The sequence below is a fragment of the Chlorocebus sabaeus genome, chromosome 12, assembly GCF_047675955.1.
Source record: "Chlorocebus sabaeus isolate Y175 chromosome 12, mChlSab1.0.hap1, whole genome shotgun sequence".
Lineage (NCBI taxonomy): Eukaryota > Metazoa > Chordata > Mammalia > Primates > Cercopithecidae > Chlorocebus > Chlorocebus sabaeus.
This window is the reverse complement of record NC_132915.1, coordinates 65,074,551-65,100,532: the sequence shown is the minus strand read 5'-3', so window position 1 is coordinate 65,100,532 and position 25,982 is coordinate 65,074,551. Positions and strand designations below refer to the sequence as shown.

The following is a 25,982-nucleotide window of genomic DNA, read 5'->3' as shown; positions in this document are numbered from 1 at the left end:
TTTAATTAGCTGGTCGTGGTGGTGTGCACCTGTAGTCCCAGCTACTTGGGAGGCTTAGGTGAGAGGATCTCTCTAGCCTGGGATGTGGAGGTTGCAGTGAGCTAAGATTGTGCTACTGCACTCTAGTCTCAGTGACAGAGCGAGACTGTCTTAAAAAAAAAAAAAAAAAAAGGCCGAGTGCAGTGGCTCACGCCTGTAATCCCAGCACTTTGGGAGGCCAAGGCGGGTGGATCACCTGAGGTCGGGAGTTCGAGACCAGCCTGACCAAGGTGGAGAAACCCCATCTCTACTAAAAATGCAAAATTAGCAGGGTGTGGTGGTGCATACCTGTAATCTCAGCTACTCAGGAGGCTGAGGCAAGAGAATCGCTTGAACCCGGGAAGGGGAGGTTGCAGTGAGCCGAGATCCTGCCATTGCATTCCAGCCTGGGCAACAAAAGCAAAACTCCGTCTCAAAAAACAAACAAGTATGTTTGTTATGTTTAAGCCATTATTTTTAGATTTTTGTATTTTGATTTTCACTAAATGTCCATGATTTTATCACCAAGAAACTTTTAGAGTTTACATTAACAAAGTTTATACTTACATTCTATTCTGTAACTACAGTAGTGATCTTTCATGCCTTATCCTCGATTGATTTTAACTATCAAAAACCAGTAAACACTTCGCATCATGTTAGGAACATCCATGTATTTACTCGTTGCAGAACCAAGAGCATGTTTGGCCCATGGAGAAGTGAATGTAATCTTCTGACTACCCATTTCATTCAAAGAATGCTTTAGATGACAAGGTCAGATGAATTTGCATTCCTCGTTGACTTTCCTGGACTGATTGTCTTTTGTATATTTTTTTATTACAAAGAGCCATCTGCTTAAATTTTATTAATAACTTCCAAGTTCTCAATCATACATTTTGATTCTATTTAGGGCATTTTTCTCAAAGCCCTCTGACTTCTTGTTGTAATGTGGAATGATGAATTTCCAAACTTGCTACCATTCCTGGAATTTCATTTCAGTGTACTCTCTGGCTTACTTCTGTCGTTTATTGGATGTTGTGTAATAGCTTCAGATAAGAGAGAGAGGGAATGTTGTGAGCACACATCAAGTGATTTTCTGCTATGCGAGGAGCACCTTTGGGTCTTGATATATCTGACAAAAGTTGTGTTTCATGCTTCCACACTAGATTAGTAGTGTGATTGGAGTATGAAATTCTAGGTTCAATATTCATTTCCCTCAGAGAACTTTTAGCATCTGTTTTTGCTATAGGAAGTCTGATGTTAATCTAATTCTTAGTTATTTGTAGGTTACTACCCCTTCCCTTTTCTGGAAACTGTAAGAATTTCTTTGAAGTTCCTTAGAGTACTAAAATTGATAAGGGAAGTGATGAAATCATATTGCATATAGCAAACTACTTTTTAATGTTTTCCTGTCTTTAGTCATTGTGGTTTCCTATGACTTTGAGTTAGAAAGTAAACTTACTGGCCCGGCACAATGGCTCACGCTTGTAATCCCAACACTTTGGGAGGCCAAGGCAGTCAGATCACCTGAGGTCGAGAGTCAAGACCATCCTGACCAACACGGAGAAACCCTGTCTCTACTAAAAATAGAAAATTTGCCAGGCATGGTGGTGCATGCTTGTAATCCCAGCTACTCGGGAGGCTGAGGCAGGAGAATCACTTGAACCCGGGAAGCAGAGGTTGCGGTGAGCCGAGATCAGGCCACTGCACCCCAGCCTGGACAACAAGAGCGAAACTTCCTCTCAAAAAGAAAAAAAAAAAAAGGAAAGGAAAAAGAAAAAGTAGTACTCTAATGAGTAACTCCCTTCACTTCCCATTCTTTGTCTTTCACCATCACAGCACAAAGAGAAGTGATGGTAACTTTTCACAGTCGCTTTTCCTTACCTCTACTTTTAAAAGCTTTGCATGTCTTGTAAAATAACATTTTTAGCCCACAATTTGAACATCACTGAAAATATATAAAGGTTTATAACCTAAGGGCTTTCTCTGGTTATTTGACATTTATCATGAGGATCTGTAGCATTCTCCTCCATTTTAGGTAGTGAATTTTTAGAATTCAAAGTTCTGTGTCTTAGCTTACATTAGGCTTTTCAGGGTAGGATATGCAATGTGGGATATGTATGAAAAGCTAATGATCATGATTGGTTACTAGCATTTTGTTTTTAAAAAGTCAGTGTTAAGCTGGGCACGGTGGCTCACGCCTGTAATCCCAGCACTTTAGGAAGCCGAGGTGGGTGGATCATGAGGTCAGGAGATCAAGACCATCCTGGCTAACAAGTTGAAACCCTGTCTGTACTAAAAATACAAAAAATTAGCTGGGCATGGTGGCATGCGCCTGTGGTCCCAGCTACTTGGGAGGCTGAGGCCGGAGAACCACTTGAACCCCAGGAGGCGGAGCTTGCAGTGAGCTGAGATCACTGAACTCCAACCTGGGCGACAGAGCGAGACTCTGTCTAAAAAAAAAAAAAGTCAGTGTTAATCAAATCTGTTTTCACCAGTTGTGGAGCCAGCCTGTTTCTGGGGCTTATGTAGTTCATGTGCAGGTTTGTCAGGTCTTGATTGTTCTACCTTTTTTTAAAAAACCGGAATATTTAAATTTCAGTGGTTATTTACCGTTTTTTTAAGTTTTAGGATTATCAGAACATAAAAACTAACTTTCTCACTAAAATCACAGGATGAAAATAAGTGTACTTTTACTAGATTTGTTGGTGGTTCCTTACCCAAAGATTGAACCAACCACGGGTGGGAAGTATTCAGAAAAAGTGAAATAAAAGTAACAATACAACAATACAGAATAATACAAATTTTAAAATACAGTATAACAGCTATTTATAAAACATTTACATTGTATTGTGTTGATATTGTTAAGTGATATAGAGATTTAAAGTATATGGGAGAATGTGTGTACGTTGTATGCAAATACAACACCATTTTATATCAGGAACTTGAGTGTCTTAAGATTTTGGTATGGGGGAGTGGTTCTCTGGAACCACCTCCCTAGGATACTGAGGGACGACTGTACAGTTAAATCTAGGGAGAAAATAAGGTTAGTATGGTGGTAGGAAAGTTAGAACAGCATGCTTTTGTATTTTGTATTTTAATTATAATGATAATAAAATTGATTATAATGTCTCCTAAATATAGAAGGGAAATGACATGGTTTTTGGAATACCTCTGCTAAGTAATTTGGAATGATCAAGTGTAGCCATTTACCAATTTAAGCTTCATTCCTTTCAGCTTAAATAATCAGTTCTGATTTATATGCTTATCTAAAATTTAACACTAATTTGTAATCCCATATACTTTTACAATGTTATAAGATGATTTTTATGGTAGCTGCAGGTACTAATTATTTTGTAACCAAAAATACTGTAATGCCCAACTAATTAGAACTTGCAGTAATAGATTGGAGATAGACGTTCTATTAGAAAACACAGCCTTATCAAATTTTCAGTTAATTTGTAACTTTGATAGTTTTGGGTAGACTCATTTGGGAAATTGAGTCAGGTGGAGAACCCTGGAATATTAATGCAATTAAGTGATCCGTATCAGTTTTGTAGCTAGTAAGCCCATGCTGGGACCCTTGAAAACTTTAGAAGTACTTCTGAACTGCTGTGATATTCTAGTTAAGAACCGATGATGTAAATCTGCTATTACTTTATCTGTCTAATGTAAATCTTACTTTATCCGTGTAAACCCTCCCCCCCCCCCTTTTTTTGAGACTGTCTCTTGTCGCCCACGCTGGAGTGCAATGGCCTGATCTCAGCTCACAACAACCTCCGCCTCCTGGGTTCAAGCAATTCTCCTGCTTCAACTTCCCAAGTAGCTGGGATTACAGGCATGCACAACCACACCCAGCTAATTTTTGTATTTTTAGTAGAGATGGGTTTTCACCATGTTGGCCAGGCTGGTCTCAAACTCCTGACCTCCAGTGATTACCCGCCTCAGCCTCCCAAAGTGCTGGGATTACAGGTGCAAGCCACCGTGTCCGGCCCCATGTAACTCTCTTTAAAGAAAATAAATACAGTGGCCTAAACAGGTATAAGGAGGGAGAGGAGTGTGATTTAGAATCAAATCGAGGACCTACTCAAATTATATCTCCTACTAAGCTGAACTCACAGCTGAAAATTGATGCCTTATTGATGGGAGATTGTAGTGTAGTATAGTGTAATTTTTCAGGTGATTTGAGAATTTAAAGAGAAGGTTAAGTATTTCACAAAAGTTTTATTATCCTGTTATATACCCTATATGTGGTTACCTCATTTGCCTTAGAATGAGTTTTCAAAAACAAAGTTCATTTTTCACTTGATACCATTTACTGTGCATCTCCCTCCCCTGTCCCACCCCATCCCAGCATTTTTAAAAGGTTTTAAATTTTAATTGATAGCATATATTTTTGCCCTGCTTTACATTTTTAGATTTCAGGTTAAGTACATCTTAACCTGTACATATGCAGTAATGTGAAATCCTGAAAAGATCTTACTCAGTTGATCCATTTTGTTGCATTGGCAGAGTGAAGATAGTCCAAGTCCCAAGAGACAGCGCCTCTCTCATTCAGTCTTTGATTATACATCAGCATCACCAGCTCCCTCACCACCAATGCGACCATGGGAGATGACATCAAATAGGCAGCCCCCTTCAGTTCGACCAAGCCAACATCACTTCTCAGGGGAACGATGCAACACACCTGCACGCAACAGAAGAAGGTTAGTTGATTACAATTTATTTCTTAAGTTTTCTTCCATGGGTAGATTGAGTATATTTAACATCAGAAAACATTTTTTCTGTAGGCATTTCATAAACACATCACCACACATACACGTATATTCACTTATGAAAAATAAAGTTGCTTAGATTTCCAGTAGGATGGAAGAGTTTATTTATAAAGCTTATCATTGACAGATGAAGAAATGGAAAGAGGCTAAAATCATCCATGCCATTATATGTGAAATCAGCTACCTTATGGTACAGATTTTTGTGGACTAGCCTGCAATCTTGACTACTAGAAGACATATTTTGTAGTTCATAACTGTAAGGATACATGGAAATCTTAGAAATGAGCTACCCCTTTCCTACTCCATTCGTTTTCCTTCTGTATCCTGTAAGGCAATTAGGAGCTTAATTATGTTTTTTTTTTTTTTTTTTTTTTTTTTTTTGAGACAGAGTCTGGCTCTGTCGCCCAGGCTGGAGTGCAGTGGCCGGATCTCAGCTCACTGCAAGCTCCGCCTCCCGGGTTTACGCCATTCTCCTGCCTCAGCCTCCGGAGTAGCTGGGACTACAGGCGCCCGCCACCTCGCCCGGCTAGTTTTTTGTATTTTTAGTAGAGACGGGGTTTCACCGTGTTAGCCAGGATGGTCTCGATCTCCTGACCTCGTGATCCGCCCGTCTCGGCCTCCCAAAGTGCTGGGATTACAGGCTTGAGCCACCGCGCCCGGCCAATTATGTTTCTTATATAACCATGGAGACTCGGCACAGTATTAGCTCATGCCTATAATCCCAACACTTTGGGAAGCCAAGGTGGGAGGATCCCTTGAGGCCAGGAGTTCAAGACCAGCCTGGGCAATGTAGCAAGACACTGTCTCTACCAAAAAAAAAAAAATTTAGCTGAGGATGTTGGCGCACGTCTGTAGTCCAAGCTGAGACTGAGACAGGAGGATTTCTTGAGCCCAGGAGTGTGAGGCTGCAGTGAGCCTTAGCTATGATTGTTCATTGCATTCTAGCCTTGGTGACAGAATGAGACACTGTTTTTATTTAAAAAAACAAAAAACAACTGTGGAGCCTGTGGTTTGAAAAGATGACTGAAGTTTAGTTCAACTTTTAGGCAATGGGATTTGGTCCTTGTCTTTTCATTCTAGAGGAGTGCATTTCTTCCTGAGTTTCTTCCTCATTAGTTGTTGCCAGAGGTCACGTATTTCTTATCCCAAGGAAATAGTGCATTGTGAGATACCTGTTTGCATGTCCAGGATCTTGAGTTAGGAAGGTGTTATGGACCAAATGTTTGTAACCCCCCCTCCCCAATTAACGTGTTGAAGCTGTAACTCTCAGTGTGGTTGTATTTGGAGATATGACCTCTAAGGAAGTATAATTAACGTTAAATGAGGTCATAAGGTTAGGACCCTTACCCAGCAGGATTAATGTCCTTTAAGAAGGGATGCGTGGGGCCGGAGGGGGGGGTGGCGGCTCACGCCTGTTATCCCAGTACTTTGGGAGGTCAAGGTGGGCGAATCACGAGGTCAGGAGACCATCCTGGCCAACATGGTGAAGCCTCGTCTCTACTAAAATACAAAAAATTAGCCAGGTGTGGTGGCACACACCTGTAGTCCCAGCTACTCGGGAGGGGGGAGGCTGAGGCAGGAGAATCGCTTGAACCCAGGAAGCGGAGCTTACAGTGAGCCAAGATCGTGCCACTGCACTCCAGCCTGGTGACGGAGCAAGACTCCGTCTCAAAAAGAGATGTCAGGGAACTCATCCTCCATCATGTGAGGAGACAGTGAGATGTAGTTGTCTGCAAGAGCCAGGGAAAAGATCCCTCTCCAAAAACCGACTATATTGGTACCTTGATTTCAAACTTCTAGGCTTTAAAACTTTGAGAAATTAAGTATGTGTTTAAGCCACCCAGTCTGCAATGTTTCATTATGGCAGCTTGAGCGGGCTAATACAGAAGGGATCTTAAAACCACCATTCTGTGTTCCAGCTGAGACAACATAAACCTGTCTCTGAGCCATATTCTGGTGAGACATTAAGACTTTTACATTACCCAGTACCTTATTAACCAATTACATGGGAATGTTTTTTAAGATAGTATATGGCTATCAGGTAAATTATTTTATAGCTATTAAATATAATAAGCATGAGGAAGTATAGTTGTTTCAAAGTTAAGGCCTGAGTACCTGCTGTTAGTCTTTACCTATTTTATGGTGAATAAAACAAACGTACAGTTAAAAGGCAAGCCGGGCGTGGTGGCTCACACCTGTAATCCCAGCACTTTGGGAGGCCGAGGTGGGCGGATCACCTGAGATCAGGAGTTTGAGACCTGCCTGACCAACATGGTGAAACCCTGTCTCTACCCTAAATACAGAATTAGCCGGATGTGCATTGCACTCCAGCCTAGGCAACAAGAGCGAAACTCTATCTCAAACAAAACAGAAACAAAAACAAAAGGCTAACAAGGCCAGGTGTGGTGGCTGATGCGTGTAATCCCAGCATTTTGGGAGGCCAAGGCAGGTGGATCACCTGAGGTCAGGAGTTCGAGACCAGCTTGGCCAACATGATGAAACTGTCTTTACTAAAAATACAAAAAAAAATTAGCTGGACTTGGTGGCAGACATCTATAATCCCAGCTACTTGGGAGTTTGAGGCAGGAGAATCGCTTGAACCTGGAAGGCGGAGGTCGTAGTGAGCGAAGAGATCGTGCCATTGCACTCCAGCCTGGGTGACAAGAGTGAAACAACGTCTCAAAAAAAAAAAAAAAAGTTTTTAGTCCTAAGGTGGAGGGGATCTTGAATTCAATATAATACAGTACGTAGAGTTTGAAGCAAAAATGCAAAAAGCATGATATTTAAAATAAAGTTAGAAGAAACAATTAATGGAGCAAGAAGCTGGAGGGGCAATATCAAGAGCACCTTTGTGAGTTAATCTCATAAAGGAGTGTCCCTTGTCCTCTTAAGATTGGAGAATTAGGAGTAAGAAGAAACAGAGGAACAGAGTGGGAAGATTAAGGAAAAAGTGACCGATCTCAGTAAAAAAAGTTGCTGAAATGACACTTGGAGCTCTTCCTAGAAGGGGAGATGTTTGACCTCCTTTGCCCAATGTGGAGTACAATTTTAATGAGGTAGGGTACTTTTTCAAGTTGTTTTTGTGCTGAGCCATTGTAAAAAGCAGTGGAGGTGAACTGTGTTTAGAGAAGTACAAAATGAAACTTTAGTCATAATAAGATTTTTATTAAACTATGTAGATGACTCGTACATGGAGAGTAAATGTGGCTTGCTTCAGTAAGCAAATTCTCTCCCTCCCTCCCTCTGTCTTTTTTTTTTTAAGACATGGTCTCACTCTGTCGCCCAGGCTGGAGTGTAGTGGCGTGATCTCAGCTCACTACAGCCTCAGCTTTCCAGGCTTTAGGTGATTCTCCCACTTCAGCCACCCAGGTAGCTGGGACTACAGGTGCACACCACCATGCCCAGCTAATTTTTTGTATTTTGGGGTAGAAACAGGGTTTCACTGTGTTTCACAGTCTGGTCTCGAACTCCTGGGCTCAAGGGATCCACCTGCCTCGGCTTCCCAAAGTGCTAGGATTACAGGCATGAGCCACTGCAACGGGACCAACAAACAAATTCTAATTTAAAATTCTATATAAATGTATATACCTTGTGTGTACCCCTAACAATTCAAAGTTTTATATATTCTTGGAATATTTATGTTGATACTATCAGTCATATTCTCAATCATATTCATCGCATGTTTACCCAGTTTCTATTTGCAGTTGTCAGCAAATTATATGTTCTTTGGTTATTTCATGTTTTCTCTTCTCATTTTTTAAGTGTCATTTTGGCCACATAGGAAGTATGTCTTATGTATGTTTTAGCTAAATAGACGAAGTGCCTATTAGGTATATGAGGAACACCGACAAGATATCTACAGATTAAAGTTCGTTTTATTATAATGTTTAAAAAGGGAGAAAATGGTAGGTTAAATTATATGAAATTGTTGATATTATTTTTTACTTACAAAAAGGGCAATTTCATAGGATTCAAGAAAAAATTGTAGCTGGTGATTTCTAAATACTTTCAGAGATGAATACCAATATTGTTTGCTTTCATTATTTTATAAAACATATACCTTATGTTTAAATTTGTAAGTTTTTAGAGCTGATGGGGAATTTTAGCAGTTATTTAATACTAAAGCTTACCTTAGCATATACTATTGATAGATATCAAAGAAAGACAATACAGAATCTTGATGGATCAGAACAGTAAACATAATGACTTTCTTTTTGACATTTATTACAGTCCTCCTGTCAGGCGCCAGAGAGGAAGAAGGGATCGTCTGTCTCGACATAATTCCATTAGTCAAGATGAAAACTATCACCATCTCCCTTATGCACAGCAGCAAGCAATAGAGGAGCCTCGAGCCTTCCACCCTCCGAATGTATCTCCCCGTCTGTTACATCCTGCTGCTCATCCACCCCAGCAGAATGCAGTCATGGTTGACATACATGATCAGGTACAGTAACAGCATGTCTTGCAAATACAGAAGCTGAAATTTTGTGGCAGTTTGAGATTTTTTTTTTTTTTTTTTTTGACTTTTTGTTGCAAATTTCTTTTAGTTTTACCTAAAATTAAGTTATTTAAGTTCCTTGTTCCTTTTAAGAATTGAGATTTAAATTCTACACAGCTTCCATGGAAGAAAGTTGAATTAGTATCGGCCCGGCAAGCTGGCTCATGCCTGTAATCCCAGCACTTTGGGAGGCTGAGGCAGGCGCATCACTTGAGCTTAGGCATTCGAGACCAGCCTAACACAGTGAAACCCCGTCTCTACCAAAAATACGAAAATTAGCTGGACGTGGTGGCACATGTTTGTGATCCCAGCTGATGCAGAAGAATCACTTGAACTCAGGAGGTGGAGGTTGCAGTGAGTTGAGATCGCACCATTGCACTGAGTGACAGAACGAGACTTCGTCTCAAAAAATTAAAAAAAAAAAAAACAGAATCAAGGTTATGAACACTTAGAATGAATTCATGTATGGTTGATTTGAAATTACTGATTTAAGATTAATAGGAAATAGCAGACAGCTGGTGGGTTGAGTATATATCCCTGTTTCCTCGTCTTCTAGTTTCTTCTGGAATAATTCAATAAGCAAGACAGTTGGGTACATCTTTGCTTATAGGTTTCTATAGGTCTCTAAGGAGATGACAGGTACAAGGCTACAATTCATTTTTCCCGTTTCTTCCTGCCAAGAACTGAGGGACTAGCTGAGGGGAGGGGTTGCCTATCTTCAGAGCCTGAGGATGAAGACCACAATTGCATGGTGGTCTTTTCTGTGGAGTTTCTGAGGTCAAAAAAAAAAAAGACATGTGTCTAAGCATGTCCTTATAAAAATTGCTGGATTTTAAGGATAAGGGGAAAATCTTATGAGTTTATAAACCAAAAAAATTACCAGAGAAAGCTAATTAGAATAGGATCTCATTTTTCATCTGCACTAGATAATAATAAACCAAAACACATAGTGGCAAATTGAGAAAATATCTTATCTAGATTCTCTTCTTGTGCCAGGCATTTTTATTATGTTCATGAAACACTTAAAAATTGATCACGTAGGAAACTTATATTATTTGTGGCTGTAACCTGATAAAAGTGTGGATATAAAATACTGGGAAAAAAAAAAACAGTTGAAAAAAATGGAGGAAAGTGTTTACAGAGTCCCATTTTGTAAAACATAGTATGTATATGACTGTATATAGGACTCTGTGAACACAGAGAAAAATACAGAGAAATATATACTAGGCTTATGAGGTAAGGGCTAAAGTGAAGGAGGGGTGGTGGTTAGTGATGGAGCCAAAGAAACAAAAGACTGCATTTCAGAAAAGGCAAGGTCTCATTTATGTAGTAGTGTTATGTGTTGAATGTGTATATTGGAATATGAAAACATTACATATGTAAAAACCAGAACAACACAAGAATTAGAAATCCTGAGCAGACTAGTAGCCATGGCAGAAATTATAAAAGCATAACAAAATCTGTCTTTAAAATTAAAATGACATCTTGGGCTGGATGCAGGGGCCCACACCTGTAATCCCAGCACTTTGGGAGTCTGAAGCAGGTGGATCACCTGAAGCCCGGGAGTTTGAGACCAGCATGGCCAACATGGTGAAACCCTGTCTCTACTAAAAATAAAAAAAAAATTAGCCGGACGTGATGGCAGGCACCTGTAATCCCAGCTACTAGGGAGGCTGAGGCAGGAGAATCACTTGAACCTGTGAGTTGAAGGTTCAGTGAGCCACGATCGTGCCACTGCACTTAGCCTGGGCGACAGAGCGAGACTCTGTCTCAAAAAAATAAAAAGATCTGAATTCTTGTCTAACCTAAAGGATTGCTAATTCCAATTTAAACTTTTCTAGATCATAGAAAAAGATAGCTTCCAAATATATTTTATGAAACTAGCACAACCTTAACAATGAAACTTCATAGACATTACAACAAAAGAAAGCTGTTGACTAGTTTCCCTCATGAATACAGATGAAAAAGTTTTAAATAATAAACCATAGCTAGTGGTATATGAAAAGAATAGGCTGTTTTCAGCAGGAAGGTATGAGAGCAATTTTTTACAAAAAATAAAAGTCAAAAAAGAATAACCTGTTGGAATAACCTATTTTAATATACCTAGTGATGTATTAAAAGAATAACGTAATAGTGAACCCATCCTGCATGGGTTCAGTATTAGGAACTCTTTCTATTATATCAACAGTATAAAGGAAAAATATTAATAGGTGCAAGAAATATAAAAACTAACCATCATTTCTTATTAGAAGGTCTTAAAGTGTAAAAAGGACTTTAGTTTTCCATACGTGGTAGGAAGGCTTATTGATAGCATTCCTTTTGCTTGAGAACAACTGAGTGTGCTAGATAAAATACTATAAGTATCCTGAAAGCATCAAAAGGGCTAATAGAGTAGAAGAAATTGCCAGACTCCAAACTAAGGGAAAATGGGGTGCTAGTTCTGTCCTTAAGGCATTTGTTCATTTGAGCAAACCTGAATTTTAATTTTGAGTCTGTCAGGAGGCAAAGGGGACAAAAATCAAAGACTATTTAAGTTTAAGGAGTCACTTCCTGTATAGGAGACCCTTCCTACATAAAATACCAGGCACCTTAAATCACTGTATACCTAGAATAAAGGGCTATCTGGTCACTAGGACAAGACTGAACAGAAGTAAATTTGCAGCCCAAATTCACATCACTCTGAAATTAGTGAAAATTCATTTAAAGTAATGGGTACCTCAGGGGCCTAGAAAACAGGCAATTTCTCCCTGAAAGAAGGAACCTTCATTCCGATTCTCAAATAATTCCCCCAATAATTTTTTCAGAACAGCGAGCAATAAAGAGAATTAACTCAGTACATGACTTAAAAAAGGGCTATAATTGAAAACCAATAGAAACAGACCTACAGTGAATTCACCTACTTCAAACATGCTTAAAGGTGAAATTTTGAACACTTTCCTGCTACCTGGAATAAACCAGGGTGATGACTATTACTGCATCTATTCAATATTGTTCTATAGGCTAAGCCAGCAGAAAAGACAAGAAGAAAAAAGTGTAAGAATAGGAAAAGAACCAGTAACCCCATCAATCAGTTTGCAGTCAAACTGATTATATTGATAGAAAATCTCAAAGCATCTTAGATAATTGTTAGAATTAAGAATTGAATAGATTAAAATGTTACAAAAATGAATATACAATAATCAGTATGTTTTGTTAGTACCAGAATCAAACAGAACATGAACAATTTTTTAAAAGATACATTAACACTAAACAACCCAGATATACTAATCATTTGCAGTATGTAAAGCTTTTTTTTGATTCTGTTTGAGAGGAAAGGGAAAAAGTTCTAATAAAATCATTTATTTTTATTTGATGACGTAATTGGAATTTCGAACGTGATTGCATGCTTAATTTTAAATAACTTTCTTTTAAAAATATAATAATGCTATTGTGGTTAAGTGTTCTTATTTTCTAGAAATGCATACTGAAATTTTTTTTAAATGATAGGGTCCTGGGATTTGCTTCAACAAAATACATGAAACAGAGCAGTATATTCAGGTGGATTGGCTATGGCTTAATGGTTTGAGGGCTGGGTGGTGGATACGGGGTTTATTCTGTTGCTTTTGAACATGTTTGAAATTATCCATAATAAAAATTCAAAGAAAAAGTACAACTGAAAAAATCATAGTAATACTAAAGAAGCATCAGTCTTGACCAGGTGCAGTGGGTCATGCCTGTAATGCCAGCACTTTGGGAGGCTGAAGTGGGGTGGATCACAAGGTCAGGAGTTTGAGACCAGCCTGGTCAATATGGTGAAACCCCGTCTCTACTAAAAATACAAAAATTAGCTGGGCATGTTGTGTGCACCTGTAGTCCCAGCTGTTCAAGAAGCTAAGGCAGGAGAATTGCTTGAACCCAGGAGGTGGAGGTTGCAGTGAGCCAAGATTGCACCACTGCCCTCCAGTCTGGGCCACAGAGCAAGGCTCCATCTCAAAAAAAAAAAAGTTAAGTATCAGTCTTAACAAAAGTAGTTTAAAACCACTGTGTGGAATACCAAAGCATTGTTGAGAGAGTTTAAAGAAAATTTATTTATTTTTTGAGACAGAGTTTTGCTCTTCTTGGCCAGGCTGGAGTGCAATGGCGAGATCTTGGCTCACTGCAACTTCCACCTCTCCAATTCAGGCGATTCTCCTGCCTCAGCCACCCAAGTAGCTGAGATAACAGGCATCCACCACCATACCTGGCTAATTTTTTGTATTTTTCTTAGAGATGGGGTTTCACCATATTGGCCAGGCTAGTCTCAAACTCCTGGCCTCAGGTGTTCTGCCCACCTCGGCCTCCCAAAGTGCTGGGATTACAGGTGTGAGCCACCACACCTGTTCTGTTTATTGACCATTGACCTAGGTGATGGTTACATGAGTGTTCATCTGATGTTTTTTTTTTTTTTTTTTTTGTAGTCTTGATGTTCATGATTTATGTACTTTGGTACTTTGCTTGTATTTTACAATGAAGTTTTTAAAAAGAAATATGAAACTACTTCCCCCACCCCCGAGACGGAGTTTTGCTCTTGTTGCCTAGGCTGGAGTGCAGTGGTGCGATCTTGGCTCACTGAAACCTCCACCTCCTAGATTCAAGCCATTCTCCTGCCTCAGCCTCCCGAGTAGCTGGGATTACAGGTGCTCGCCACCATGCCCAGCTAATTGTTTGTATTTTTAGTAGAGACAGGGTTTCACTATGTTGACTAGGCTGGTCTCAAACTCCTGACCTCAGGTGATCACTCACCTTGGCCTCCCAAAGTAATGGGATTACAAGCATGAGCCACTGCGCCCGGCCCTATTTCATTGATTTTAAAATGTGCTATTTCCATATTTTAACATCTCCGAATTTGGGGTGGATGCTTCTCAAAATTGATGGCACACTAATCTTGGTGTCATCCAAGCAGCAGTTGTAACACAGTCTTCACTGCTTGTGCTGTGCATCAGATGGCTTGCAGTTAACTCATATATGGGATTAAGTGGTAGTGTTTAGGGGGTGAGGCAGGAGGTGAGTTTAACATAAACCTCCAAGCAGGAGTCAAAAGTAGACAAGCTCTGTATAATTACATCCCTGACTTAGGAATCTAGCATCAAGTAGCCTTTCTTTCTTTTATGGATAGTTTTAAGAAATGCTGCATCACCAACTCCCTTGATGGCACTGAACCTTTTGTGGGAAAACCAGACAATGACACTGAAATTAAAAGTGATTCACCAGAGTCAGATTCTGAAAGTGAAGAACTATTAGAACTAACTACTTTATTTCACTTATATTTTCCTTTTTATGAATGCTCAAGTGTTGTATGATCTCATTTAAAGTGCTTCTAATAAATATATAAAATTCACAAGTGACCAAGTGTTCTGTTAGTTAAATAGAAGTATTTTTCTTAGTAGGGGGAAAAAATGACTATGCAATCTGACTGGGCATGGTGGCTTACGCCTATAATCCCAGTACTTTGGGAGGCAGAGGGGGGCGTCTCACAAGGTCAGGAGATCGACACCATCCTGGCTAACACGGTGAAACCCCGTCTCTACTAAAAAATAAAAAAATAAAAAAATTTAGCTAGACTTGGTGGTGGGGTGCCTGTAGTCCCAGCTACTCGGGAGGCTGAGGCAGGAGAATGGTGTGAACCCGGGAGGGGGAGGTTGCAGTGAGCTGAGATCGCACCACTGCACTCCAGCCTGGGTGACAGAGCGAGACTCTCTCTCAAAAAAAAAACCTCATAAGTGACCAAGTGTTTGTTATGTTAGTTTAAATAGAAGTATTTTTCTCAGTATGGGGAAAAATGACTATACAATCTGATGTCTTGGAATCAGCAAAATATGATAGTTGGCCAAGCGCGGTGGTTCACACCTGTAATCCCTGCACTTTGGGAGGCTGAAGTGGGCGGATCACATGAGCTCAAGAGTTGGAGAACAGCCTGGGCAACACAGTGAAACCCTGTCTCTACAAAAAATAATACAAAAATTAACCGGGTGTGGTCTCATGCACCTGTAGTCCCAGCTACTCGGGAGGCTGTGGTGGGAGGATCACCTGAGCCCAGGAGATTGAGGCTACAGTGAGCTGTGATGGCACCACTGCACTCTATTCTTGGCAGTATATCAAGACTCTGTCTCAAGAAAATGTGTGTGCAGTTGGTCGGGGTAGGGGGGTGGTATTTATGATAAAGGCTGTTTATCAGAAATCAAGTTTTATTTGTAAAATTCATCATACATTTCCACCAAAATCAGATATAGGTACATATACACATTATTTTTGAAGGTTCTAGTTTGCTGACACAAAAAGATAATAGTTGGGTTGAACCTTATTCAAGTTGGATACCCCTAATTTGAATATCTGAAATGCTCTAAAAATCTTTTAACTTTTTGAGCACCGGCTCAACACTCAAAGGAAATGTTTAAGCATTTTGGATTTCAGATTTTGGGATTAGAGATGCTGAATTGGTAAGTATAATGCAGATTTTCTAAAATTCAAAAAAATCCAAAAAGCTTCTGGTCCCATGCATTTCAGATAAGGGATGCTCATCCTGTAGTTGTATACCTAGGAAAGGAGATTCTAAATTTTTAAAAAATACTAGAAGTTAAAAGTTGGTAAGGTTGATATATTCAAGATATTATAAATAAAAATTATCTTCATACTAACACTAACTGCTTTGACATGCAAATCGAGAAAAGTAACCTCTTGTAAATATAACAAAACCTTCCCAGTTTCAGGAACAAATCTAATAATAAACTGAGAAATCAGTTTAATAATAATCTTTGAAGAAGAAAACTAATTTTGTTTTTTCAGTCCTGTCTTATGGTGCTGAAGGAAAACTTAATTTCTTCTTGAAAGACAGAACCGTGATATTCAATGTAATGGCCTAATGTTTCTGGATATAAAAAGTCTTAATATAGGTCAGGCATAGTGGCTCACGCCTGTAATCCTAACACTTTGGGAGGCTGAGGCAGGCAGATCACCTGAGTTCAGGAGTTCAAGACCAAACTGGCCAAAATGGTGAAACCCTGTCTCTAATTAAAAAAACAAAACAAAACAAAACCGGAAAAAAAAAAAAAAAAACAGGTGTAGTGGCACATGCCTGTAGTCCCAACTACTCAGGGGGCTGAGATAGGAGAATTGCTTGAATCCAGGAGGCAGTGGTTGCAGTGAGTCAAGATTGTGCCATTGTACTCCAGCCTGGGCGACAAAAGCGAAACTCCATCTCAAAAAAAAAAAAGAAAAAATCTTAATATAAAATTCAGTCCTTTGTAAAATAACATAACATTTAGTACAATCATAACACTAATGCGTTTTGGAAGCGAATAAAATTGAGTTTATACGTAAGAATAACTGTGTGAAAATGCCAAAAAATGAAAAGATGTATGGTGAGAAGAATTTCTTACCAGATGCTAACTCTTCTAGTAAGATACTGTAATTAAAGCAGCATGAAATTGGCATGAAATCCAGGAATATGTGAGTACTTAATGAATTTTTAAAAAGATGATATTTCACTGTAGAGACAAGAAGATGGTTTAATAAATGGAGCAAATACAATTGTCCATGTGCAAGCAAAATTAGAGCCCTACTTTATAAACAAAAATAGTCTAATGGAATATAAAAAACTAAAGAATTAGGAAATATAGGAATATATGTTTATAACCTCATCAATAAAGGAAACCCTAAAGCTACACTCTGGCTACATTAAAAAGAAAAAAAAAGGATCACAAAAGACAAAAATATGCCATTAAATAAAGGATCTCATCGAAAGATAAAACATAGGCCGGGCGCGGTGGCTCAAGCCTGTAATCCCAGCACTTTGGGAGGCCGAGATGGGCGGATCACGAGGTCAGGAGATCGAGACCATCCTGGCTAGCACGGTGAAACCCCGTCTCTACTAAAAAATACAAAAAACTAGCTGGGCGAGGTGGCGGGCGCCTGTAGACCCAGCTACTCGGGAGGCTGAGGCAGGAGAATGGCGTGAACCCAGGAGGCAGAGCTTGCAGTGAGCTGAGATCGGTCACTGCACTCCAGCCTAGGCGACAGAGCGAGAGACTGTCTCAAAAAAAAAAAAGAAAGATAAAACATAGACTAGGAAAATATTTTCATTACACACAACAAGCAATAGATTCATATACCTCTTAAATTAAAAAAAATTACAAATGATTATGACAACCTAGTAGAAGATGGATGGGGCCAGGTTCAGCGGCTCACACCTGTAATCCCAGCACTTATGGGAGGCCAAGGCAGAAGGATCGCTTGAGCCGAGGAATTCGAGACCAGCCAGGAAAACAAAGTGAGACTCTACATTCAAAGTGAGTCTCTTCAAAAAAGTTTAAAAATTACCTAGATGGGATCACCTGAGGTCAGGAGTTCAAGACCAGCCTGGCCAACATGGTGAAACCCCGTCTCTACTACAGATAAAAAATTAGCTGCACGTGGTTGCAGGCACCTGTAATCCCAGCTACTTGAGAGGCTGAGGCAGGAGAATCGCTTGAACCTGGGAGGCGGAGGTTGCAGTGAGCTGAGATCATGCCACTGCACTCCAGCCTGGGCGAGAGAGCGAGGCTCCCTCTCAAAAAAAAAAAAAAAAAAAAAAAAACGCAGATGTGGTGGTGTGCGCCTGTAGTCCCAGCTACCACAGAGGCTGAGGTGGGAGGATTGCTTGAGCCTAGGAGATGGAGGTTGCATTGAGCCATGATGGTGCCACTGCACTCACTGCACTCTAGCCTGGGCGACAGAGCAAAACCTTCTTTAAAAAAGAAGCGGGGCGGGGGCGGGGGGGGATCTACTTTTGAGTAAAGAGCCTGGGAAATGGGCCCCCTCATATGTTACTGTCGGGGGTGTGGCTTTTTCTATCCAGCCTTTTGCAGATGATTTGGCAGTATCTGTAAAAGTTTAAAAAATGTTCACCCCTTTACCTAGTAATCCTTCTGAGATAAAATTAATGCATTCATATAAATTTTATTTATTTATTTATATTTTAAACTGAGTCTCACTCTGTTGCCCAGGCTGGAGTGCAGTGGCGCGATCTCAGCTCACTGCAACCTCCACCTCCCAGGTTCAAGTGATTCTCCTGCCTCAGCCTCCCAAGTAGCTGGAATTATAGGCACCCACCACCACTCCCGGCTAATTTTTTGTATTTTTAGTAGAGATGGGGTTTCACCATGTTGGCCAGGCTGGTCTCATTCTCCTGACCTCCGGTGATCTGCCCACCTCGGCCTCCCAAAGTGCTGGAATTACAGGCATGAGCCACTCTTCCCGGCCAAACTAATACATTTTTTTCAGTTTTGTTTATATTGGCAAAAGAGTTGAAAACAACTTGAACATGTATTGATACACCATATGATAGGACCGTTAAGCGAGTGTTTCTTAAAATATCTGGCTAGTACCAAAAAGAACAAGTTACCTTTAACTCCCTTGCATACATACCTGCAATGTAGTATTAAATGGAAAAACAAAGTTGCAGGGTAGTATGATCTCATTTCTGTTAAGAAAATGAAAACAAACAGGACAATTTATGTGTAATTGTGCTTTTGTATGTTCATGGAGAAAGAGAAGGATATCAGCATTGTTCGCCCCTGGGTGGCAGGTAGGATGGGAGTAAGATTGGCTAGGCAGGAAACGAGATTTCTTGTTTTTAAATATACTTTGCATTGTTTCACTAGTTGTAATTAAAATTCGTTTTTGAGTGTGACCAAATAATGGAATATACAAGCTTTCATGATTCCAGTTCTTTTTATTCTGCCTTATACGGCAGGCTAGAAGAGTTAATATAGTAATCCATTATTTCCCTGGGCTTTTCAAGTCATTTGAGGGAGGAGTTTAGCCCCAGTTTTGTGGGAATAGTATATACTACTGAAATAGTCAACTCTCTCATACAAAGACAATGAATATTCTGGTCGAAACTATTGGAGAGTACGTTGTGAAAATCTTTGTAGCTGAGAGAGGAGCCAAATGACCAAATGTTGATTTTGAATAGTTAACATTTTATCTAAACAGCTAAAGTTTGTTCATTTGTTTTTTCCTTTAAAGCTCCATCAAGGAACAGTCCCTGTTTCTTACACAGTAACAACAGTGGCACCACATGGGATTCCACTCTGCACAGGCCAGCACATCCCTGCTTGTAGTACACAGCAGGTCCCAGGATGCTCTGTGGTTTTCAGTGGACAGCACCTCCCTGTCTGTAGTGTGCCTCCTCCAGTAAGTCTGTATCTTTGTTCTCATTAGATACTACTATTAAGCACACCACCCTGAATTTGGTTTTGTAACTTAACTGACTCTGGAAACCCTCTTTAGAGGGGCTAACTGCATTATATAAGCAAACAAAATTTAAGAGACTATCTTTGTAGTTTTACTTTCAAGTAAAAAGATCAATTTTATTGCAATAAAAATCTCTATAGTATCCTTATAGTAACCATTTAATAAAATTAACTTTATAACCTGATATATTTTTACATTAATTAACTTATACATATTTTAATATCCTGAGGGTCAAACCATGTTTTCTCATATGTCAGCACTGTTTATAATTAAAGCCAGTGAAGGTCAGCCTAAGTCTCAGAGATCTTATTGTTCAACACTTAAGAGTCTCAGCACTTACTGAGTTTTAATGGGCACCTTGAGTGCTTTGTCTTATTCCTTACTATAGGAAACCTATGATGAAAGTAGCATCATCCCCCATTTTCTAGTCGCTGAATCTGAAAAGTTAAATGACTTGCTTAGTGTCATAGAGACAGCTAGTATAAGAGAGTAGAGATTCACACTGACTTTTTTTTTTTCTTGCCTCTGAAGCTTATGCTTTGTCCTTTAATCTTTAATCTCAGTTCAGCCTCCTTTCAGAAATGAGGGCGCTGTATTTAAATGATGTATCCAAGGTCAATAATGTCTTCCAAGGAGATCACTTAGCAAAATTTAAATATAACTCTTAATACCTTGCTCTGAATGTGAGATTAAAACGCACACTTACACCAATACTAACTTAACAGATTAATTTACTCAAGCTTGGTTTCTCAGTAATAGAAACATCGTACCAAATTTGCTAACTAAAATACTGAGAGATATAGGACAATTAGTTGAGAGTTGTGCTCTTATGAAAATCCTAGGAAGAAAAAGATTTCTACAGGATTGAAAAGGGGAGTTTCTTGAAATATCAGTAGTATTTGCCACATCTTAAACCAACTAGAGTTTCCTCTTCTATGCAGCACTTCCCCCTCTCCCCCTGCACCCTGTTTCATAGATGTTTAAAAGGCTAAAGTATTTCAACCAATTTGTGAAAATTATATAAAATACAGATTATTAGTACCATTACTTTACTAGTAGATAAAAATACACTAGTATTTCATTGTTAATATTAGCTATTAAAAACATTTTCATGATTTTGGGAGAGGTGTGACAATGACAGATTTTAATCTCACAATCCTTTTAAATTAATTATATATTCTGATATTTTTAACCAAACTGTAACGGTTTCTCTTACAGATGCTTCAGGCATGTTCAGTTCAGCACTTACCAGTACCATATGCTGCATTCCCACCCCTTATTTCTAGTGATCCATTTCTTATACATCCTCCTCACCTTTCTCCCCATCATCCTCCTCATTTGCCACCACCAGGCCAGTTTGTCCCTTTCCAAACACAGCAATCACGATCGGTAGGTATCTCTACTATTACGTCAGAATGTTTAGTTTTTAACTAATTTTTAATTTTTTCAAAATGTTTAGGCCAGGCATATAACCTTAGTGGATTTAAGAACCAGAAGAATGCCTAAGTTACTATGTTTAAATGGCACACTTAAACATAGTAACTTGGCCAGGTGCAGAGACTCACGCCTGTGATCCCAACAGGGAGGTTGAGGCAGGCAGATCACCTAGGATCTATAGTTCAAGACCAGCCTGGCCAACATGGTGAAACCCTGTCTCTACTAAAAATACAAAAATTAGCCGGGCATTGTGGCACATGTCTATAATTCCAGCTACTCAGGAGGATGAGGCATGAGAATCGCTTGAACCCAGGAGGCAGGGTTGCAGTGAGCCAAGATCATGCCACTGCACTCCAGCCTGGGCAACAGAGTGAGACTCTGTCTCCAAACATAATAACTTAGGCATTCTTCTGGTTCTTAAAAAAATTAAAGGAATCCAAACATATACAAATTAGTATAAACATTTACCTTAAATTTCTGGTTTCTTAAATTTTTCTAGTTATTTTAATGTCACTTGTCTAAATTTGTGTTCTATTGCATCTGCAGTCCTTCAGGAAGTAAATCTGAAGAAAAGTTTTTAGTTGTATTTTTTTTTCTTTTTATGTGGTTCTAAATTGGAAAATGAAAATATTAAAAAATTGTTAATACTTGGTAGAATAATATTTGTATTCATTTAGGCAAGGAAATTAACCTTTCTGAACTTCAGTTACTTTTTCTGAAGGCCTGGTTTTTTCACTGTGTTGTGATGAAAAGCAGATGAGGTAGTCTATTAACATAGTTAATTCTGTCTTGGGACTGGGATATAGTTGAGAGGCATATCATTTTGGGACACTGGGAGATAGATGTAAGTACTACATAAGTACAAAGAAGGGCACAGGAAAAAAGGTCCAGTTTTGATAGGCCAGGTTCAGCATCAGAACCATCAGACATTAAGGAGAAACAGGAGAGATAACCTATAGAAATGACTCAAGTGGAAGACTCAAGTGTCAGTTCTGTGGAAAGAACTTGACAGTTTATTATAGCAGAGTTTGTTTACTAAGGATTTCTATACCATGTTGGGTACCAAAGAGGCTGCTGTCCTGAAAACTCTAGAAGCAATTATGACACAAGTTTGGCTCATCAGAAAAGGTAGAATTGCTTCCGCAAGATAATCTTTTCTTGGAATTAGGATAGGATTTGTGCCAGGATGGTCTCCTTCTCAGCTTCCTGTATCTGGGAATTCAACGCTAAAGCAAAATTTAGCTATCACTTGTATCTAAATTTGCAGTTGTTTTAAAGGTCCAGTCACATAGCCGTATCAAGACTTAGTTTTCACTAGTATTGTCATAGTGTAAGCAATTGTGATTTCTCTCAAGCCTGCATAGGCTTCCAGATTAAAGCTTAGTATTTACTTACATTTGAATAACATGTTGCTATTCTGTAACTAAGGGAAGAAGTCAGACTAGCGTTTAAAAATAAATGTGCCTGGCCGGGCGCAGTGGCTCAAGGCCTGTAATCCCAGCACTTTGGGAGGCCAAGGCGGGCGGATCACGAGGTCAGGAGATGGAGACCATCCTAGCTAACACGGTGAAACCCCGTCTCTACTAAAAAATACAAAAAAAAACTAGCCGGGCGAGGTGGCGGGCGCCTGTAGTCCCAGCTGCTCGGGAGGCTGAGGCAGGAGAATGGCGTGAACCCGGGAGGCGGAGCTTTCAGTGAGCTGAGATCCGGCCACTGCACTCCAGCCTGGGCGACAGCGCGAGACTCCATCTCAAAAAAAAAAAAAAAAAGTGCCTAAGAGAATTCAATTGAAAATATCAGCACGAAAATGTGTACACAATGTGGTAATAGCAGTATTCCTAATAGTTAAAGAGTGGACAACCCAAATGTCCATCAACTGATAAACAGATGAGGAAAGAGTGGTATATCCATGCAATGTAATACCATAAAAAGGAGTGAAGCATTGATAAAATCCACAAAACAGGTGAGCCTTGAAAGCATTATGCTAAGCAGAGAAGGTAGACACAGCTTCTTGCTTATTTAAATGAACTGGTTCCATTCACATGAAATGTGTAGAATAAGCAAATACATAAAAATGGAAAGCTGGGCCATGCGCGGTGGATTACGAAGTCAGGAGATTGAGACCATCCTGGCTAACACGGTGAAACCCTGTCTCCACTAAAAATACAAAAAATTAGCCAGGTGTAGTGGCGAGCGCCCCTAGTCCCAGCTACTTAGGAGGCTGAGGCAGGAGAATTGCTTGAACCCAGGAGGCAGAGGTTGCAGTGAGCCAAGATGGCACCACTGCACTCCATCCTGGGCAAGAAGAGCAAGACTCTGTCTCAAAAATAAATAAAGGAAAGCTGATGACTTGGGGAAATGGGGATTGACTGATAATGGGTATACAGTTTCTTTTTGGGGTGATGAAAATGTTCTGGAATTAGATAGTGGTGATAGTGACATAACTGTGAATATACCAAAAATCCGTTCAGTTGAATTCCTTTTATCATATGTCAGTTATATCTCAATGAACTGTTGTTTTCTTGTTGGGGCTTTTTTGTTTTTGTTTGAGATGGAGTCTCCCTCTCGTTGCCCAGGCTGAAGTGCAATGGTGTGATCTCAGCTCACTGCAACCTCTGTCTGCCGGGTTCAAGCGATTCTCCTGCCTCAGCCTCCCCAGTAGCTGGGATTACAGGCATCCACCACCACAGCCAGCTAATTTTTGTAGTTTTAGTAGAGACAGGGTTTTACAGTGTTGACCAGGCTGGTCTCAAACTCCTGACTTCAGGTGATCCACTGGCCTCGGCCTCCCAAAGTGCTGGGATTACAGGCATGAGCCACCGCCCCCAGCCGAGCTGTTATTTCAAAAAAAAAAAGAATACATATCTTCTGTGTGTTTTGCATAGCACTACATTGCTTCAGTGTTCGCCACACACTTGAAGTAGTCTGTGAACATGCCCATTTTATAGTTGACAGTACTGAGGTTCAGATTAAGTAATTTATCTAAAAGTTACATGGCTGATTGGTGACAGTACCAAGATTCTAATGTCCAGAAGCCCATAATCTTTCTGCACAGCATAATGCCTCTGTACAATATCTTATTTAGCCCTGTTTCTGATTTATAAATGCACATCCTATTTTGTTTCATCTGTGAAAGGTTAAGTGTCTGAAAATCCTTTAGGTCAAGGTGCTATGACTGAAAAAATAATTTTAATTTTCCAATAATTGGCTTACTTGATGACTTTTTGCCTTCTCATTTTAAGAGAAGGTTCACATAGTAAAATTAATAGAGGATAATGGAAATGTTTAATAACATGTTTTAAACCTTGTTGAAATTAAAATTAGGAATATTTTACTGTAGTCTGTTTACTTGTATGAATTTTAGATTAATGTGAACATCAAGAGATGCATGGCCTTAGAGACATTGAGATTTTAAATTTGTGGTTATTATAAAGCATAATCTAAACACAGGAAGTTGTTTTTTTCTTTTCTCTCCTCAGCCTCTGCAAAGGATAGAAAATGAAGTGGAACTCTTAGGAGAACATCTTCCAGTAGGAGGTTTTACTTACCCTCCATCAGCCCACCCCCCAACATTACCTCCATCAGCTCCTTTGCAGTTCTTAACACATGATCCTTTGCATCAGGAGGTATCCTTTGGAGTAGTAAGTTTTCATACAGTACTATGTTAATTACTTGCTTTGGCAACTGATTGGTTCTGAGTTATGTTTGAGTATAATTCACCATATTTAGAATTATATGTATTCTTGACAGCATTCAGTTGGAAAGTTATATTTAGAAATACACCTGATGGCCGGGCGCGGTGGCTCAAGCCTGTAATCCCAGCACTTTGGGAGGCCGAGATGGGTGGATCACGAGGTCAGGAGATCGAGACCATCCTGGCTAACACGGTGAAACCCCATCTCTACTAAAAATACAAAAAAAATTAGCCGGGCGTGGTGGCGGGCGCCTGTAGTCCCAGCTACTCGGGAGGCTGAGGCAGGAGAATGGCGTGAACCCAGGAGGCGGAGCTTGCAGTGAGCCGAGATAGTGCCACTGCACTCCAGCCTGGGCGACAGACAGAGCAAGACTCCACCTCAAAAAAAAAAAAAAAAGAAATACACCTGAGTGTATCGTTTAAAATGGTTGCTGCATCCATTAATAAGTTAGTATTTAAGGAATATTAAAAACCTTGAACAATAAAAAACTTTACTGTTTAAGTCTTTTTTTTTTTTTAATTATTTTGACAGATTATTTGTAAATGTAGAGTGATCCTAAATCTTTTTAACATTTTCCCCCCTGCAGCCTTATCCTCCATTTATGCCTCGGAGGCTCACAGGACGTAGTAGATACCGATCCCAGCAGCCAATACCACCTCCCCCTTATCATCCCAGCTTACTGCCATATGTGTTGTAAGTTCTTTCTTAATGATTTCTGAATTTTGAAACTCTTAAGATTCTCTTTCCTTTATGAATGTCTTCTCTGTGGTCTATAGCTTTCAGTGTGGTAGTTATTTGTTTTTACTTAACGTTAAAGGGGGGTGGAGTGGGAAGAGCCAGTTAAGGCTGAAAGAAAGAGAAGAACGGTAACATAGGAGAAGTGGGGAAGGAAGAAATCTGTGAGCCAGAAAATAGGTTTAACAAATCAAGAAGCAGAAAAGGTTAAGATTTTTGCCTCTTTTACAACTGATAACACTTACCACCAGCCTTGATTATTCAGCTTTTAGTGCTGTTTTTCTTAGGGGGAAAGGAGAAAAATTATTTCTGTCTTAGAACTACTCTGTTTGGGTTAAGTTGGTCTGTAACAGAAATTCCCATGGGTGGTACATATGGTAGGGGTTTTTTTTGTTTGTTTCTTTAGACAGAGTCTCACTCTGTTGCCCAGGCTGGAGTGCAGTGGTGCAGTTTTGGCTCATTGCAACCTCTGGCCCCCAGGTTCCAGTGATTTTCCTGTCTCAGCCTCCCAAGTAGCTGGGATTACAGGCGGGCACCACCATGCCCAGCTAATTTATGTACTTTTAGTAGAGATGG

General features: G+C 39.7%; 1 protein-coding gene across 16 annotated transcripts in view; it reads left to right on the top strand.

Moving 5' to 3' along the window:
- The window catches only part of RNF38 (ring finger protein 38), a 143,670-nt gene that overhangs the window by 101,098 nt on the left and 16,590 nt on the right, over window positions 1-25,982 (top strand). For 13 of the 16 annotated variants that reach the window (XM_037998253.2, XM_007968727.3, XM_037998258.2 and 10 more), the window contains 6 exons: window positions 4,528-4,721; window positions 9,021-9,234; window positions 19,312-19,479; window positions 20,758-20,928; window positions 24,456-24,617; window positions 25,258-25,364. In XM_037998253.2, coding sequence (XP_037854181.1) covers window positions 4,528-4,721; window positions 9,021-9,234; window positions 19,312-19,479; window positions 20,758-20,928; window positions 24,456-24,617; window positions 25,258-25,364 — 1,016 coding nt within the window. The remainder of the gene's footprint in view (window positions 1-4,527; window positions 4,722-9,020; window positions 9,235-19,311; window positions 19,480-20,757; window positions 20,929-24,455; window positions 24,618-25,257; window positions 25,365-25,982) is intronic. The other 3 variants (XM_007968741.3, XM_073021775.1, XM_073021776.1) reach the window with 1 other exon arrangement.